At 41.6% G+C, this 17,150-nt stretch overlaps 1 protein-coding gene across 3 annotated transcripts in view; it reads right to left on the reverse strand.

Moving 5' to 3' along the window:
- Positions 1-4,206: 4,206 nt before the first annotated feature.
- wu:fj29h11 (protein NO VEIN) overlaps positions 4,207-17,150 on the reverse strand; it is a 33,563-nt gene continuing 20,619 nt past the window's right edge. For all 3 annotated transcript variants that reach the window (XM_034570050.1, XM_034570048.1, XM_034570049.1), the window contains 14 exons: positions 16,531-16,743; positions 14,827-15,008; positions 14,442-14,625; positions 13,339-13,481; positions 11,399-11,580; positions 9,320-9,579; positions 8,384-8,621; positions 8,116-8,299; positions 7,122-7,248; positions 6,588-6,674; positions 5,431-5,625; positions 5,081-5,350; positions 4,709-4,857; positions 4,207-4,244 (listed from right to left, as the gene is read on the reverse strand). In XM_034570050.1, the coding sequence (XP_034425941.1) occupies positions 5,250-5,350; positions 5,431-5,625; positions 6,588-6,674; positions 7,122-7,248; positions 8,116-8,299; positions 8,384-8,621; positions 9,320-9,579; positions 11,399-11,580; positions 13,339-13,481; positions 14,442-14,625; positions 14,827-15,008; positions 16,531-16,743 (2,096 nt within the window). In that variant the 3' untranslated portion in view covers positions 4,207-4,244; positions 4,709-4,857; positions 5,081-5,249. The remainder of the gene's footprint in view (positions 4,245-4,708; positions 4,858-5,080; positions 5,351-5,430; positions 5,626-6,587; positions 6,675-7,121; positions 7,249-8,115; positions 8,300-8,383; positions 8,622-9,319; positions 9,580-11,398; positions 11,581-13,338; positions 13,482-14,441; positions 14,626-14,826; positions 15,009-16,530; positions 16,744-17,150) is intronic.

Below are 17,150 nucleotides of genomic sequence, written 5' to 3' on the forward strand. Positions count from 1 at the left end.
ACTATTCTCGTAGCTCTGTGTTTGGTGTTGTGTGGGCTGTAGGTCTTACTGCTCCTGTAGAGTGTTGCAGTCAATCTCTTTTCCAACCAAGTGAACCCAAGACTACATATTAACAAATTAAGGTCCTGTGTCCAAAATATTTGAGAGAACCTCCAGATATTGAGATATTTTATTTTTAGGATACTAACCCAGGATGAGAGGCATAGATTCAGTCGACCGTGGTAGTGAGTGGAATGTTATTAAAGATTGCATTTCAAATTGAGTGTCATGTTTGCAGGTGTTATACAATTCAGTAAAATTACGTTCTGTGCATAAGAACCATCCAAACAAATAGGCTTTAGCTCTGGAATCTTGTCAACTCCACCCCTGCTGCTCAATAGGCATGGTTCTGTAATTAGTGAGAGGAGACTTAAAGTAATTCTTAGACCAAGAGGTCTCTCCAGAAGAACACAGTACAGTGACCTGCAGGTTAATGTTTGGTCACTTCTTCTTCTTGGACATAATTTGACCATATAAAGTTGTTCTGGCTTACATGTTAGCAACCTGTTGCCTGTTTACATGTCCAGCAGTCATGGAGAAACATTAACATTCATTTAGAGTCATGTCTCTGGAAGTTTATCTCTGGCTTGGACTTCAATTAGGGAAATTAACTGTCTGCAAGCAGTTCAACTGTCTTTTCCAGCTAGTCCCTAACTTAGTCTGGGATTTGTTCTGGGGTTTGTCTTTCATTTGTTATTTCACCCTAAACCATAACAAACAACCAAAGGCAGCAGGAGACAGGAGTTAGTTGAATGTGTAACCTGGTGGTCGTGGCACGGTGCTGATGTTGGTGGTCCCAGCAGCAGGGTTAGGTTGGCCTGGATGGCTGAGGAGTCTCTGAAGCGCGGGCTGGTCTAGTGGTCTGGTGCTGCTCCTGAGTGGCTGGTGTCCCTCACTGCTGGGACTCTGGGGGAGGACGTGGCCTCCTTCTCTGAGCACTCCTTCTCTCTCCGGGCCTCTGTCTTTAGGGCCAGCAGGAGGGGGCCACATCTTCATGATGGCATCTACTACACCTCCATCTGACTGACCTGCTGGCACATAGAAAACGTGAGAAAAAGGGATTTGTGGTTTTTAGGTGTCAGGACATTCAAACGTAAACGTGTTTTTTCTGGAATAGCTGGACAAAGTACCTGTGCGAATGCTTCCACTGCTCTGTAAGGATGCTCGAGGAGGCCAGCAGACTAGTGTCTGTTCCCCGTCCTCGTGTGCAGGGCGTGGTGGCTCCACGAGAGAGCTGATGGAGGAGGAGTGACTCCTTGATAGGACTGAAGTTCAACATTTTCAAGAGTTAAAACCAACAAGGAGAAACAGAGGATAATGTCAAACGGCTGTAAAACGGCCATCACAAGCAGTATAGGCCTGTTTCAGTGCTGTTATGTCATAAAAGCTGATTTTGTAATGGAGAAGTCTTTTGATCATATTATTCCTTGCAGACGTGTGTGTGTGTGTGTGTGTGTGTGTGTGTGTGTGTGTGTGTGTGTGTGTGTGTGTGTGTGTGTGTGTGTGTGTGTGTGTGTGTGTGTGTGTGTGTGTGTGTGTGTGTGTGTGTGTGTGTGTGTGTGTGTGTGTGTGTGTGTGTGTGTGTGTGTGTGTGTGTGTGTGCGCGCGCGCGCGCGCGCGCTGCACTGAGATATCTGCTGCTCTCGCTCTTTGAGCCCTGGCAACAGCTGCTCTTTTATGTGGCCACACACAACCGTGAACAAACCCGAATTAGCATATGCGAGAAACCCACCAGTTATCTTTCTCTCTCTGTGTGTGTGTGTGTGTAAGGAGTGTATGTGTGCAGGGTTGAGACAGAGAAGAAAAACACTTTGAATATTATGAAATGATAATGGAAATCAGGCCGAATGTCACAGAGAGATTTGGAGAAACTGCAGATGGAAGATGTCACTTTGACAGAGACTCAGAAAAAGCTGCACTGTCTTGTTAGAATTCATCTCAGGCTCCAGTTACAGCAGCGAGTTGCTGCTGATGTTCTGCATCAAACTGTGACTATTTCACACATTAACACTGAACGGTTTTTCCTTTCATTCTTTACACTTAAACTATGGTGTGAACGTCTGACTTCTCTCGCCTGCCGGTGGCTCAAAAATACAATGTTTCATTTTAAAAAGGCTAAATATATACATAACTACCGAGGCACAGTATGAATGTGTGAATATAATGTGACTTTGAATGTCAAGTACTTTGATTGGTCATTACAACTAGAGTTAATAGTGCTATTATCAATGCATTCCATTGAATATTTGTCCAAAATATCTTAACACCAATGAACCACACTGTTGTACTGTCTAACATGTTTCTTCATTAAAATGAATATTTTGAGTCCCACACTGATCTGCTGCTGGAAATATTCACTACAGTACCACGTATGGATTAATCCACCACCGAATATAATCCCCAACACGTACACTGTTCCCTTCTTTGTCAGTAACGTAAGTTTAAAACTATTAGGATCTGCCCCCGTACAGGACTTATGACTCTCAGGTTTCCATGTTGACATCTTCTTCTGTGTCTTATGCATGGCTCCTCTTTTTCATCCAGAGATACTTGTATTGATTTTAAAATGTTTGTCTTTCGTCGCGTTTCAGAAACATCAACACGCCCGATCGAATCCTGATTTCTTTCCTGTTTTGATCTCACATGTGCTTACTTGGACATTATCTGGAGTTTCTACTAGGGGGGCTTGCAGGAGAAACGCCAGAAAAATATCCACAGACTCGGACATTTTCCTTCTCACATAGAGCCCCTCCGGATAAAGATTGAGTTTTGTGAATGTTTGAGCTTTATTTTCCTTTTAAAGTCCTAGATTCTCTTGAGTCTGCTAATTTAAAGATTAACAGACCTTATCAGGTTGTTATTCTGATAAACTCACTTCTTTCTAACTTAACTTTTTTAATTTGCGACATTACTTGACACAGTTTATCAGATTTTATATCTTTGGAGTAATTGAAGGCTTTATATAAAGTTTTGAAATATGCAGTTGTGCTCCCCAACACCATAAACATGCTCCGATGTGTAAAATCAGTGGTTTGTCTTTTAGTGCAGTGATGCCTAGTTATTTGGGAACGTTGACGATGGATGTGTGGACAGTGTACGTGTCCTGCGCACCTCTCTCCAGCTGAAACTCTGGTTTGGGAGGCTCTGGGACCTCCCACAGCTCCTGGTCACTGGGCAGCTCTCTGATGTCCTCTTTATACAACAGTCTCTTCAGAGCTCTTGGGTCCTGCAGACACAAACAGAGGTAATGAGTGTGGTACCGATACTCGGCACAGTTACAGCAATCATATGGTTTTATATGGTTTTCTCAAATGTATTTACATAACAGACACATGACTGATGCATCCCATCCTGTGTCTAAAATGCTTATTTACAAAAAGAGTTACATAACAACACTTGAGCTGGGTACGCTTTAGGTTTCATCTCTCAGATTCTCTCGCTAACATTGGCAGACGTTCTTATTAAAATGTCTATGACCTAATTAACATGTGCTGCCAGTGAGTGATCAGTTCCCTGGCATAATATAAAAGTGAAAGTATTAAGTGGATGTAATGAGAGGGGAGGCAGATCTGTAAGAAGCTTCCTCAGATCCTCTCACATCTGCCTCTGTCTGACTCCAGTGTATTAAGTGGTTGTTATGCTGCATCATTAAAACTCTTAATCAAACAATCACAAATTCCATTTTATTGACTTTAGCAAAACCAGACATAGAACTTAAATCAGTCAGTCCCGAATTCAGTATTGATTATATAATGTCTCCAAGCAGCTTCTGCACACAAAAAAAAAGCAAGATCACATATTCAATAGAGATCAAAGTTGAGGCCTGAGGGAAGATCAGCTTGGTTAACCTCTGACTTCAGCATCGGTGCAGCTGCACTGCTGGAGAGATGAGAGCGAGTTGCCATGTAATGTAAACGTGACTCCCTCCAGGGAAACAGCCTATTAGTTCTAGCTACAGTCAGCTCCATGGTGGCAGCAGTGTGTGTGTGTGTGTGTTTGTGTGTTTGAGTGTGTGATGGAAAAGACAAGAGGATGGGATGAAAGCCCACGAGTACGCAATGACCCCTCTCACTTGATATGGATTAGTGATCAATGCTTGAAGGGATCGTATATCACTTACATCGAGTGAGGTTATGAAGGCGCTCAGGAAATGCATCAGCTCTTTCCTGTGGCTGCTCTCTGTGCAGAACAGTTTCACCAGCTCCCTGGAATACATACACACACACACACACACACACACACACACACAGGATTCCAAGGTATTGTAAGATAACTTGCAAGACATATATATATATATATATATATATATATATATATATATATATATATATATATATATATATATATATAGCTATGAGCATCAGATGGATTTTATCACAATGATTCATTTGGTCAAGCTTTATAATGTTTGATTTATTGTTGATGGGACCATCGCAGTCATAGCACTGACTGAGTATCTTTACGTCCGCCAGAGCTGCCATGTTCTCACCCCGTCTGTTTGTTTTTATGTAAGACAATGCAAAGACTATGGACAGATGGTGCAGATCCAAAGCAGATCTAAAACCTGAATTTAAATCTGGTTTTAATAAGGGACTGCTGGGCCCTGGTGGAAGTGCTCTACTGAGTGCCATTGTAGTTCATAATTTGACACAATTGTCCGTGTGTGTACCTGCAGATGTCCAGGTTGGCTGAGAGATGATCCTTCTGGATGTAGAGCTCCTTCTCATCCTTCAGCAGACAGATGACGTCCTGCATCTCCACCACAGCTTCATCGCTGTCGGCCACATCCAGCTGGTAGCGGATGTACAGCTTACCCACCTGGACACAAACAACAAACGTCACTTTGAATTGTACATACTCTAGGTTCCAGGTGACACTGTGTCCAGACACGTTGCTGTTTTCTACTCATACTCAGGTGTGTGTTATATGGTGTGTACATAATTGTATGAAACAGTCAAATATTCCCATCTTCTATAAAACATCCAAACAAGAAACTTCCAAGTTCCAAACAACGTTAAAGTTTAAGTTGTGATCTTCTGACCTGACAAAAGGTTAAACGTTTGATTTTCCCTCCTATGTTGTTTTCGACCAGGTCTGAATAGAGATCAGCTAGGTCCTCGTGGTGGTAGAGGAACCTCTGGATGTAGGGCATGACGGAGTGCACCATGGCCTGCATGGATGGACTGGGCCTCAGGCTCTCAGTCTGAGGCTCAGTCTTGACGCACAGGGACAGGGGACGGACATGGCAGATCTCCATGAACAAAGACCGGTCCCTCTCGTTGAAGGTAGGCACGCTGTTGGCTCGGTCTCCTGGGATTTCAAACAGGATTATATTAGTCTAGGTTTGGCAATAACTCCCATTGGGTATAAAAACACATATTGATGGAAAAAAATATGGCAGTGCTATACCAGTATAGTTTCTGGGAGCAGCCCTCTTCTCTGCTGGTGGCAGGTTGAGCAGGCAGACCTGATCGTATGGTTTAAAGATCTTCTCCAGCTCTTTGTTGTCAGCAATCATAGGTTTGCGTGCCAGACTCACCCAGGTGTTATCCTTGGTGGGGAAGACCCTCTTATCAGACACCATACCTGGACACCAGGGAGAAATGAAAACAGTTTTTACAGTATATATTGGTTACATCTCTTTAAATGACTAACTAGAACCTAATTGAATTTGAAAATGTTTAATGATCAATACTGGGATTGGCTTGAAAAAATGAATAAGCAGTCAGATAGTACAGCAAATTTCTTCATGGTGGCCTACAGCTTTAGCCCAATTTTATTTAAGCACATATACTGTATGTATGTATACATAAGTGTTTAGAATCAGCAGTTCTTGTTTGCAAAATACCCAGTAATGTGTAAACATGATGATTCTCTGGCAAGTTGTCCTTGGAAAACAGTGTAAGTCACATTGAATCTAAAAATATGTCTGACTGTAGTATGATGCAAATTGCAGCAACTGGGTGCCTTACTAATTGCTTTCATGAGCTCTCTGTCACAGCAAGTGCTGCAGCATCTGCTGACAGTGTGGGGTAATGGGCCAAATCAGTGAGCTAAACCACAACAACAAAGTTCCTATTGTTCTTAGAACATCGGCATGCAACTGTGCCTTTCACCCCATGCGGCATCTTTGTCTCACAATTCCCCCTGAGCCTTCCCTCCGGCTCATCCATGAGAATTCAATTTAAAAAAAGAACTAAACTATCTTTTGAGAATACACACATTCAGGTTGTGTGTTTTCTAAGATCCCTGATCACATTAGAACTGTAAATAACTGCCCTGCTGCCACACCTCCAAACACGTGCACTGCAGACAGTACAGTAAGCTATGTGACTCTTCTCTGTCTCCAGTGTGGAGCAGCTCCAGTCTGCAACAACACATTTGCCCCTGCTGCTTTCAAAACATGTCATACTGACAGGTGGTGGATGATGCTCATCTGCAATAAATAGATGAGGCCTGCAGAGAGTCTGACACACAGACACAGATTGAAGAGGTAGTGACGAGTGGATTGTGTTCATAACGATGTGAAAGGTGTGAACTTTACTCACCCTTCAAAGTGGAGCAGTAGCTGGAATTAAGGTCGAACTGAGGGCTGTGCTCCTGCTCGCCAGACACTCGAGTTTTACACTTTTGAGCTGATGAAGATACAAAGATCATCTTACATTATAACATGTGAAGGTAGTCAAAGCGGAAATATAACAGTTGTTGAGCAGAGAGATGAAGAGCTCCAGGCAGATGGGACACGAAGAATAAGGAAAAGGGTGTCACCGAAAAGTGAGAAACGTTTGGCCTTCTTGAGACCAAATGCTTTTTTTTGTTTTTTTTAGATATATATATACACAGATTTTTTTTGTAGAATGTCTGGACAGCTTAAAAAAAAAACACATGAAATGCAATTTTTGTAAATCAGATCCAAACCACATTTGGAGTTGGTCTAAAATGTGATTCTGGTCTTTACAGATGTGTACAGTACGGATGCTCTGGCTGCTCCAATAGGATTACACACTCTGCTCTGATCACTTACGGATAACAGTCTGAACAAGGTCTATGGAACAAAAGAATGGCAATCTGATTGTCCTCACCAAGTGTGGCGTAGAGCACTGACACATCCTGTAGCACTTCAGCAGTTGGGATGGGAGATGAAGAACAGATCAGTTCCAGCAAACCGACATACTGCTTCATATTGGGGCTGGGATCCACATTCAGCAGCTGTACATAAGATAGTATAGTAAGTGTAATCAGACATGTGTGGTGTCAGCAATGGGGCAGTTTGGGCTGAATATGGGCTTCTATCAGTAATCATCTTTATTTCTGAAACTTGAAATTATTGTCTTGGTATGTGAATATTATATAATATATTTTGTCCTCCAGTAAGTAGTAACTGTGTCCACTAAACCCCTCCCCAAAACAGAAGGTATCCAATCATAGCTTCTTAAGTTTCCCCATTTGTAGAAGCAAATTTAAGGAGGTTTAGTAAGAAAGATAGGGTGTAGAGGGGTAGTGTCTTTTTCTTGCCTTTTCAAAAATACAAGAATAAAAGAAAAGTGTGTTTATCTGCTCTAAAATAAGCTGCAAAAAATGAGCATGGACTGCTAACCAGCTTACTACCTATAATCGTAGCCAAGAATTTACTGCCAAGGTTATGGAACTCATCAATGATGTTTATAGTCCTGTTTGTGAGTTACAGCTAAAATCAGCCAGTTCTGCTCTTGCTTGGATTTTTGGAAGTTTACACTTCAGCAACACTTGGCCTTTGAGATGGTGTAACATTAAAGCAAAGATGTGAAGAGAATGTTAATGCTACTGTAACTTTAAAGGGTATAAGCAACAGATTCTTTATCATGCCACTGCTGACCGCAACACAAGAGCAATGCTGTTTCTTTACTTGCATGTCTTTTGAAATGGATCATGTGGTGAAGATGCTGACTTTTGGCCTGGGACATGCAGCTTTAGCCTCAGCATGATGCTACTGTACATAACCATCATCTGTATATTTACCCCTTTTTAGGATTGCAATTTTTAAATTAAAACTAGGGAAGTGAAGTGTTTCAGGTGAACGGTAACAAAGCAGCATACTCTGATGAAGAAGTCGTTCATGCCTTCCAGCGGCTTGTAGAACGGAGCCAGGACTTTTGGCTCCTGAACGCAGCTGTCAGGTCCGTGAGTCAGCTGTTTGTAGCGCAGGAACATTGACGTCGTGTCACTCCAGCACACCTCCTTCAGGTGGTAGAAGCGTCCTGAACACCAGTCATCGGTGTGCCTGGGGAAGCAAATTTTACTTGTGACCTCGGGGGGTTTAAATCTTGAAATAAACATGAGAAATTATGCGCATGCGGTTATGTACCTTTTGTACTCGATGAATACAGCAGGAGTATGCTGGAACAGCTCCTTCAGGCTGCTCTGGGGACAGTTCGAAAACAGATAGGTGTACACGCTGTGGATGTGCTCAACTGTGGATGTGAAACTGGCTCCCTCTGACTCGTCTTCAGACGGTCTCTGCTCCTGGTCATCCGCCACTGGTTTGACACACCACTCCTTCAAGTAGTTTATCAGAGCCTCCACTGTGATACTTTGTCTCATTCCTGAAGGAGTGAAAAAAAGTGTGACGACGGACCATTATGTGAATGACTTAAAACAACCTGGTGTAAATATATGATAACTTGTACGGTGCTGTGAGAGCTCATATCTCTGCCAAGGCTAAAAGCAGTGTTCCCCATTAATAATCCAAACTGTGGAGTTCTTCTCACATCACAGTTTTTTAGAAGGAATCAAAAATATTTTTTTTCACACTTCTCATCATAAAATAACAGATCTGTAATTTTGTGTTTTGCTCCCTTGCTGCATTGAAGGGCTATTTGCAGCACTAATTGCAGTGTAGCCATATCTCTATCATCCATAAAGTTTTTACCATCCACGCAGACAATAATTTTAGCTGCAGTTGTGGCATGCAATGCAGTTCTCGTTCTCGCACCAGAACTTCTCTTTCATTCTTAAGTCTGTGTAACTGTCACTCAGAATCTGCACCCCTGCTACATTCCATACATTGAATTAATTCTGTGGGAAACACTGCAAAGAATATGAAAAAGAAAATTCTGACCTCCAGATTTTAATGGGTTCTTCCTAGGGCCATATATCGCCCCTACACAGAATTTTAGGGATATTGGCTCAGTGGTTTTTGCGTTATCCTGCTAACTAACAAACAAACGCAGTTGAAAACATAACGTCCTCGGTAATATCTAAAACTAACAAGAGCTCTCCACCATAGAAGACATATCTTTACCTAGAGCTCTGCTGAACTCGCTGGCGTCTATGTCCACATAATAGACATGAGTCCCCAGCAGTTTGCTGACCTCAGGTGAGCTCAGGTAAACTGAGCTGGGACAGAGGTACTTTCTCTCTTGCTGTCCTCCTTCCAGCGGGCGAGAGGCTGGCACCCATTCAAGACGACACAAGGAGTAATAGAAGGATGAATTGGTGTTCTTGATTGTTCGGCCATCACTGTCAACCACCTGGGCTGTGAGGTACTGAGAGTACTTGTGTCTGAAAGAATGAGAGGGGTTGAGGTCAGAAATGGTTGAGAGATTTTCAATGGTCCCTACAGTCAAGGAATAGGCATTACCACACTATGACCACTTCTGTGACAAGATACACTTACTACACTATCATACAACTTCAGAGATGATTATTGTGCATCTTCAGTTGGAGCTCAGTGATCTTGATGTCGTTCATGAGAACTCAACACTGTGTGACCTACATTCCAACTGCACTCAGCAGCACTGCGCGTGCTCAATGTTCAAAGTTAAATGCACTGAGAGGTTCTGATCCACGCTCTGAAGAAAAATCTACTCATGTCAAATTAATTACTGTAATAGATGACAGTTATGCTCCACGTTTTCCTTAAGACCTCAGGAAAAATAATGTCGTCATACTTTCCCTGTGATAGACGCACAACCCAATTCAGTGTTTCCCTGGCTTTAATATCTCCTTATGATTTCCTGCCATTTTTAAGGGTACTAGAAGCAATGCACTTGTAGAAGCTAACAGCTACAGAAAATACTTATAGACTGTAAAATGTAAATGTTTCCAATGTTACTTTTTACCCAGATTCAAGTGGGAAACAATTTTAGAATAAAAAGTGATATCTTATATCATATATTATATGATGTATATCATATATTATATGATACAAATCATATCCGTCAAAGCAAAGTTCGATGTGAACTTTAGTCGATTTCAGACATGAACTCCGGAGATTGTCCAAACAAATGGGTCTTGAACTTCTCCGGAGTTTGTCTTCACATATGAACAATGCAACAGGAGAATCCGCAGTCAGACGCCTTCACAACAAAACAGAAATCTCCGGATTGTTCAGGTGAGGGGTGGTGCAGCATACATGCGTATTCATTCAGCTGCAGAGATCACATGTTTTTGTTTACAGCACATCAATGCTGACGTTGGCCCTTATCACTAAAAGCAGTGTCTTCTACGTGTATGGCTCCTTTTTTTATTTGTTTTTCTATTTTTCTAAATTGTAAGATTTATATTTATTTATTTTTTCTTTTTTCAGTTTTGCATCTGTCGAGTGTTTGAAACGTCATCAACACACCCTCTCTCTCACAGTGAATCCTCCAGTGGATCTCCTGCCGTTGTCTCATGAGGACATTATCCAGAGTTTTTACTAGGGGGCTGGCTGGAAAAACTGGAGAAAGTCCAGATCCTCTCACTTTGACATTTGCATTCCCACATACAGCTCTTCTGGATAATTTCCAGATTTTGGAGTTCAGTGCATGTGTGAAAGCAGCTTTTGTTAGCCAGTGGTCAGCACTTACAATGGTAATTTTTCTCTGCTCACCCCAACCGATCGAGGTAGATGCATTAGGTCATCGAAAAAATATGATAATAGCAGAAAACAGTTGGTATGAGTTTGTGAGCTTGAGTGACATTCTTAGCTGAGCAGCTGTGCTCTAATCTAAAACAACTATAATGGTAACTCACCAAATGAGGCAGCGCAAAAAGCAACTAAATCCAGATTATTAATTTCCAGACAGATGACTCTGGCAACATCAAACACAAACAGAAGGCTAGTGTGCCACAGCCTTTTGTTTGATTTAAATGTCGAACAATAACTCCACTTTACTTCCTGTCATCACTTAATGGTCACAGAACGGGAATTGGTACCCGACCCCGACTAACATCAATGCCATTAACCTAGCCAGTATCTCTAACCATTACATTTCCTAAAATAACAGGCACCCAGTGAATGCACCTTGTCCTCAAATGGAACAGTACCCACTGCACGGAACATGACAGAGGAGGAGAAATATGTAAGTGAATTTGTGACAATGAATGTGCGTGTTACCCGGTGTCCCAGTTGGTCGCCAGCAGCTTCAGCAAGGCCACTCTCTGCTGCAGGAGGAGGGAGCCAGGCAACTGGGCTGTGGCCAGGGCATGAAACTCCTCGCAGGGGTAGTCATCGAGCACAGAGTCCTCCCCAGGCCTCTGGTGCCACATTGCACTTTCAGCTGACCAGGGGCTGGAGGCCTGGAGGAGGGCCAGAAGACAGAGAGGAGTCAGGATTAAACAAAACACACACTGTTAATGAAGTGGAGTCTCTCTCTCCAACCAGAACTAAAGGATTTGATCACAATACAATGACCCTGATTCTCTGTCAGGCTCCCCATACACACCAGAGGCAGTTTCAAAGTACTTACTGTGACCTATTTAGCTAGCACCTGGTTACCCATCAGATTCTATTTCACTATTTATACCGGTACATTTCTATATGGTCTTGATTTTGTCTTAGTTTTCCATTCCCTGAATTCACAAATTCAAAAAAAATCTACATTTTCTAACTTACTGCAACCCTCTCATTGGTTCAATCACTGCTTTAATTATGCATTATGTTTCTCTGCAAAGATTATGTTGTATGACTTTTCCTTCTTCAAAACTGCAGCTCTTTTGAAAGTTTCCCCAATAAATTGTACGAGTTCCAAATGTCACTGTTCCGGTGCATCAGATTGTTTTCCAGGTTTGACACCTTGTAAATGGTGAACTGAAAACTAGTGCACTTACATTGGATTAGACCTTTTTGAAAGGGCAAATCTTTATTTTGAAACTTTGTTGAGATAAACCTTCACTCCTATTGCCATCTGCTATTGTAGATTTACAACACCCAGTGCTTAGAGATTTGCCCACACATTTATGAGCTTGGGACTTGACTTCTTGCTCCTAAACAGCCCTTTCACATGTTTTATCAAAAACCAAACAGTGGTTGCCACAAACAGGAAAACGAGTCAGAAACTTTATCCTGCCAAAGCATTTAAAGAATATATATATATAGAAATAAATATATTTTCTAAACTGTCTTTACCTTACATATTGTTTTTATGACGAAAGGAGAATAGCACTCAGAAGAGTACAGACCTCTGTTAAGACCCAACTGCCCCTTCAGATTCAATTAAGCTGCACCCAATTGCACACATTCATAGATATCATTCCTCTAAACTTCTTTTTTTCAATGAAATACCATGAATTAGTCCCTGAGAAATCTGTGAAAATGTAAAAACAAAAATCTGTCTTGCAATGTAAAAGAACATGGGGGGGGGGGATTATGGATCTGCCCCCTGATCTGGATCTGTCCCAAAATTGAATGGGTTCCTACTTGACACATTCCACACCGTTCCACTCTCTTGTGGTAATCCATCCTGTGTTTTTTTGTATAATCATACATACAAACAACCAGACTGGGGTGAAAACATAACTTCCTTGCCGGCGGGAAATATGAGCAATAATTAACAATGGCTTCGGTAATTTATCTCATTATTTACACCCGTGCTTTTCCTGCTGGGCCAAAATGGCGGCTGTGAGAAAGGCCCGTTACATGAGGGCAGCACAAGTCATAAAGTGAATCGCAACAATTCCACATACTGTCCCTCGTAGCTTTAGCTCAGGCTAAAACAGGCATCAGGAATGTCTGACCTGTGCAGCCTCAGCTCTGTCTGTGACATGCCCCACTGCTCACCTGCTTGTTCTGCTCATCCTTAAAGCAGCTATTCATCTCTCTAGTCCTTTTAATCTTTAGTGTCTTCATCCCTTAATCACGACCTGATTCATCATGATGAGTCAGTTACTTTGTAATGCCTCGGGTGTCCACGCAACCGGTAAATATTGTGTCCTAACACAACAAACCCATAGCCTTTGAGCATCTGTGATCACAAGTGGGGCTTTCATTGCCCACAATCTAATCTTTTGTGCTTTTCCTAAAAAGCTGAAGTAGCGGCGCAGCGATGTTCTCCTCACCAGTTCTCTGGAAGTGAATGTTTGTGTCTCTTTACGGATGATGAGACCGTCTCTGACTCCCAGTCTGCTGAACAGCTCCCTCCATCCTTCTACATCATGGTCAGTCTCCACATAGCAGGGACTCAGCAGGACCCAATCATAGCCTAGTGGAGGGAAAAGTAGCACTAGGTTAAATGTTTACGATTAGGGTCACATAAAGAGAACAGAGTCGTGACACTCTGAGGAAAAATGGTAAATTTACAACAATGATGAGAATAAATTCTAGAAATATCAGAGGATACAGTTGCAAGTCCACTTAAGCATAGTTTTCAGGTGATTTGTGATGTACCAGTTTCCTTTGGCAAATCTAGCACTCAACTTTTTGGGGTAATTTTCAAAGATTTCAAAGTTATTCCAGAAAAGTTGTAAAAATTGTAACTAGTAAGTCTAATGTTTCTGAGAGTAATTACTAATTTACAGTATATACTATTTTGAATAAACATCAGCAACTACCAAAAATGTCAAGCAAGAAATAGTTTGTATAGTGTGACAATATGTTTTAGTATTATATTCTTATAGTTGTCATTGTGTTTTTATAAAATATAAGAGTCATTACCATTAACCTGACAAGCTGGATGTTTTTGTAAGGCAAGTGCAATGAACAAATTGTATTATTCAGAAAATTGTATGTATTGGACAAGAATAGATTGGGCAGATACTCAACAGCAAGACAAAGACATTATCAGTCGCTCCTTAATACAACTAGAGCACAATGGATCAAAATATCCTCAATGATGTAAAAGTACTAGGTTTAAATTATCTAAGGGATTTTTTTTTAACACATTCAAACTTGGTTGTAAATTGAGCTCCTCTTCAGGCCAAGTGTCCTGATTCCATTACCACTTACATCACACACACACACACTCGCACTCCTCTGTTCAATACTCTTAGGCATTTCATGCTTTCTTTAACCATAACAATGGAGGAAAAACCCTAACATAATCACAAATTTTCCCCACAGAGGAAAAACATACACACACACACACACACACAGCTGAAAAAATGTCTCCATGAGAAAAGGGAAATACAGTAGCAGCAGGGGGTTTGTGTTTGTGTGTTTGTACCAGGCAGTGTCTTTGGCAGGTTGATGTTGCCGTACTCCTCAGAGAAGTGCACTTTGTCCTGCCCTGGGCACAGCAGACCCCTGCTGGTGAGGACAGGAACTGCAACGTCCAAGTACTCGTGGCTGGAGGTGGAGTGCTGCTTGATGAAAACCAGGTAGCTCACCACCACTGCATCGGGCTTTGACTGATGATGGTGATGATGATGATGATGGTGATGATGATGGTGATGAATCAGTCAAAGGGGTCAGAGAAAGAATGAAAGAAAGACATTTAAGTAAAATACAAGGGGAGAGATACAAAACTTGCTATGTGAAATTAGTTCGTTTTTGAATGATATAATTTAGATGGAGATGATAAAACTAGATTTATCCATTTAGCACACTACCTTCCATTTGTTGTTCCGTATTGTGGGGTAGATGTGCTGCTCCAGCAGCTCTTGGGGCTCCAGTTCATGAACTCCGAGTCGTCTCAGCAGCTCTCGAACCTGCTGACTCTCCAGGGGCTCCACACAGCTCAGCAGAGAGGGATGAACCACCTTTACATCCTTGTATAGTGCAGACAGAGGTCCTGTGGAAAGACAGTATGTTAAAAGAAAGCTGGTTCACAACCATGAACCTGTATCTACTGGCCCCCTAAAAAATTACCATGTCACTTCCAAGACACAGAGACGACAAATACGAAACTTTTTGAACTCGAATGGCTAAAATCTAACATGTTGGCTCACATTTAGTTCAATGCTTATCACTGACTCCCATCTGAGCTCTAAAAGAAAGTTAATGAAGCGTAACAAGCTTATTTGTCAGATCTGATCTGTCACTTGACCTGAGTTTTATGAATTTAAGACAATGCGCTTGTGTGAAGCATTAATAAACTGTGATAAACCGTGTGTACCTAGAACAAGGTATGAAGGTGAAGCAGAACCAAATCCAAGTCCTACGTAAGAATTCTGAGTCGCTTACGAAGACACCAGACAGGATTGTTAGAGCCAGCAAAGTGCAGTGGCAGGATGCTTACATCAGAGTGTGAAAATCAATTATTCATGTCTGTCATTCTAAACCTCTGCTCTGGGTACTGTCTGTGAATGTGATGACGCACCTAAGCAGTGGCGTTCGTCCACTTTTGTGTGCGTGTGTGTTGTGATGTGAGGGAGTATGTCGGCATATCGTTAGAGAGAGGTCAAGTTTGTCGTCCACCTACTTCTCTGTTCTCATCGTCTGTGAATGTGCCGACTTCTAACAGAACAAACCTTTGGCACATACTCTGTTTCTGTAACTGCTATAAATAAAGTTTTAGTCTCAGTTACCACGTCTGTTCACCAGAGTATCTTGCTTCAAATGAATCAGAATTCAATGCTGTTTTTATTTAGCACATGAAGTACCACAATCATTTCCAGTTTCAGTGCCGAGGTTTCTGGGCACAGATTGTCACATGTGCACCTCTCATCATCACTGAGGTGATGCATATTTATCTGTTTTTATTTTTTAAGCTTGTTCCATCAAAGTAAGATTTTTCTCCTTTAGTATTAGCTCGGTTCAATCAGGAGGCACATGGATCTTGGCAAATTCTACATTTCTATAAAATGATCTCACATTTAATGAGTGAGTGAGATCTCAGCAGTTTGTTTGTTGAAACTTTATTCCAAAGTCTTGTTTTAAATGTGTCCACTGAAATTCATTTTCTCCATTGACATTTTAGAAAATCCTGCCATGACAACCATGATTTAGAAATCATGGTTGTAACACTGAACGATTCAATCAGAGCTGATTTTCGCGGTAATGGTAAACATTTCCACGGTAACAGCAAGCTCCACCATTAAGAACTGGAGGATTTAATTTAAGTTTAATTCTTCTCCGTGAATAAAATGCAGTTGATATCATACAGACCTGTGCCTTCTAGCATTTATCATCGTTTCAAAATCTCGAAGCTTGTGCTCAGTCTACCGTGGAAGGTTGCAATATCATGACTGAAAATCAAAATCTCTATTCAGAAAATAAATGGGATTTTTACTTCTTTTCCATCAGTGAATAAATAATAATTAATGTAAGAGTGTGATGTAGGTGAGCTGTTGTATATGTTAACATGAAATTACCTGGCTGACTTGGAGATTTCTTTTTCTTAGTCTTGGTTTCTTCCATTGGAAAGAATACTCCCGCCCCATTTAATGCCACCACACTTCCGTCTGCCAGGGGGATTATGGGTAGATCCCTAAGGCTCTGCAAGATGGCGTCTGCCTCTCCGTAGCCATACTCCAGAGCTCGGAAGTTGCAAACCAGCAACTTGGCCAGCTGTCGCAGACCGCCGTCTAAGAAAAGGACACAGGCACAATTTCCAAAACTGACTGAGATAAGCAACAGTTGCTAATAACCTTGAGTGGCTGAGTAAGTTAAGTTAAAATTCAGAGTTGCGACACAATAATGAGTGAACAATATATTTAGCTGCATTTCTTCATGCTGTGTCAAACCCTCACGTGCCCATAGGCACACAGAGAGGACCAGTAAAGGGACAGACAGGGACAGGAAAAATGCTGTGGATAATTTTACAGTCCATCGGCTCACTGATGAGGCTGGACTTTTGGCGATGCTGTCAGTCCAACAACGGCAAACCGAGCCCTTGTCAATGTGTTTGTATGATAGACAGAGAGAGATGGAGATATAGTGGAGATTTGTTTTTATTTTGTATCTATTTATGTGTGGTCAATATTGATATTAT

Source organism: Hippoglossus hippoglossus, chromosome 19 (assembly GCF_009819705.1).
Source record: "Hippoglossus hippoglossus isolate fHipHip1 chromosome 19, fHipHip1.pri, whole genome shotgun sequence".
Classification (NCBI taxonomy): domain Eukaryota; kingdom Metazoa; phylum Chordata; class Actinopteri; order Pleuronectiformes; family Pleuronectidae; genus Hippoglossus; species Hippoglossus hippoglossus.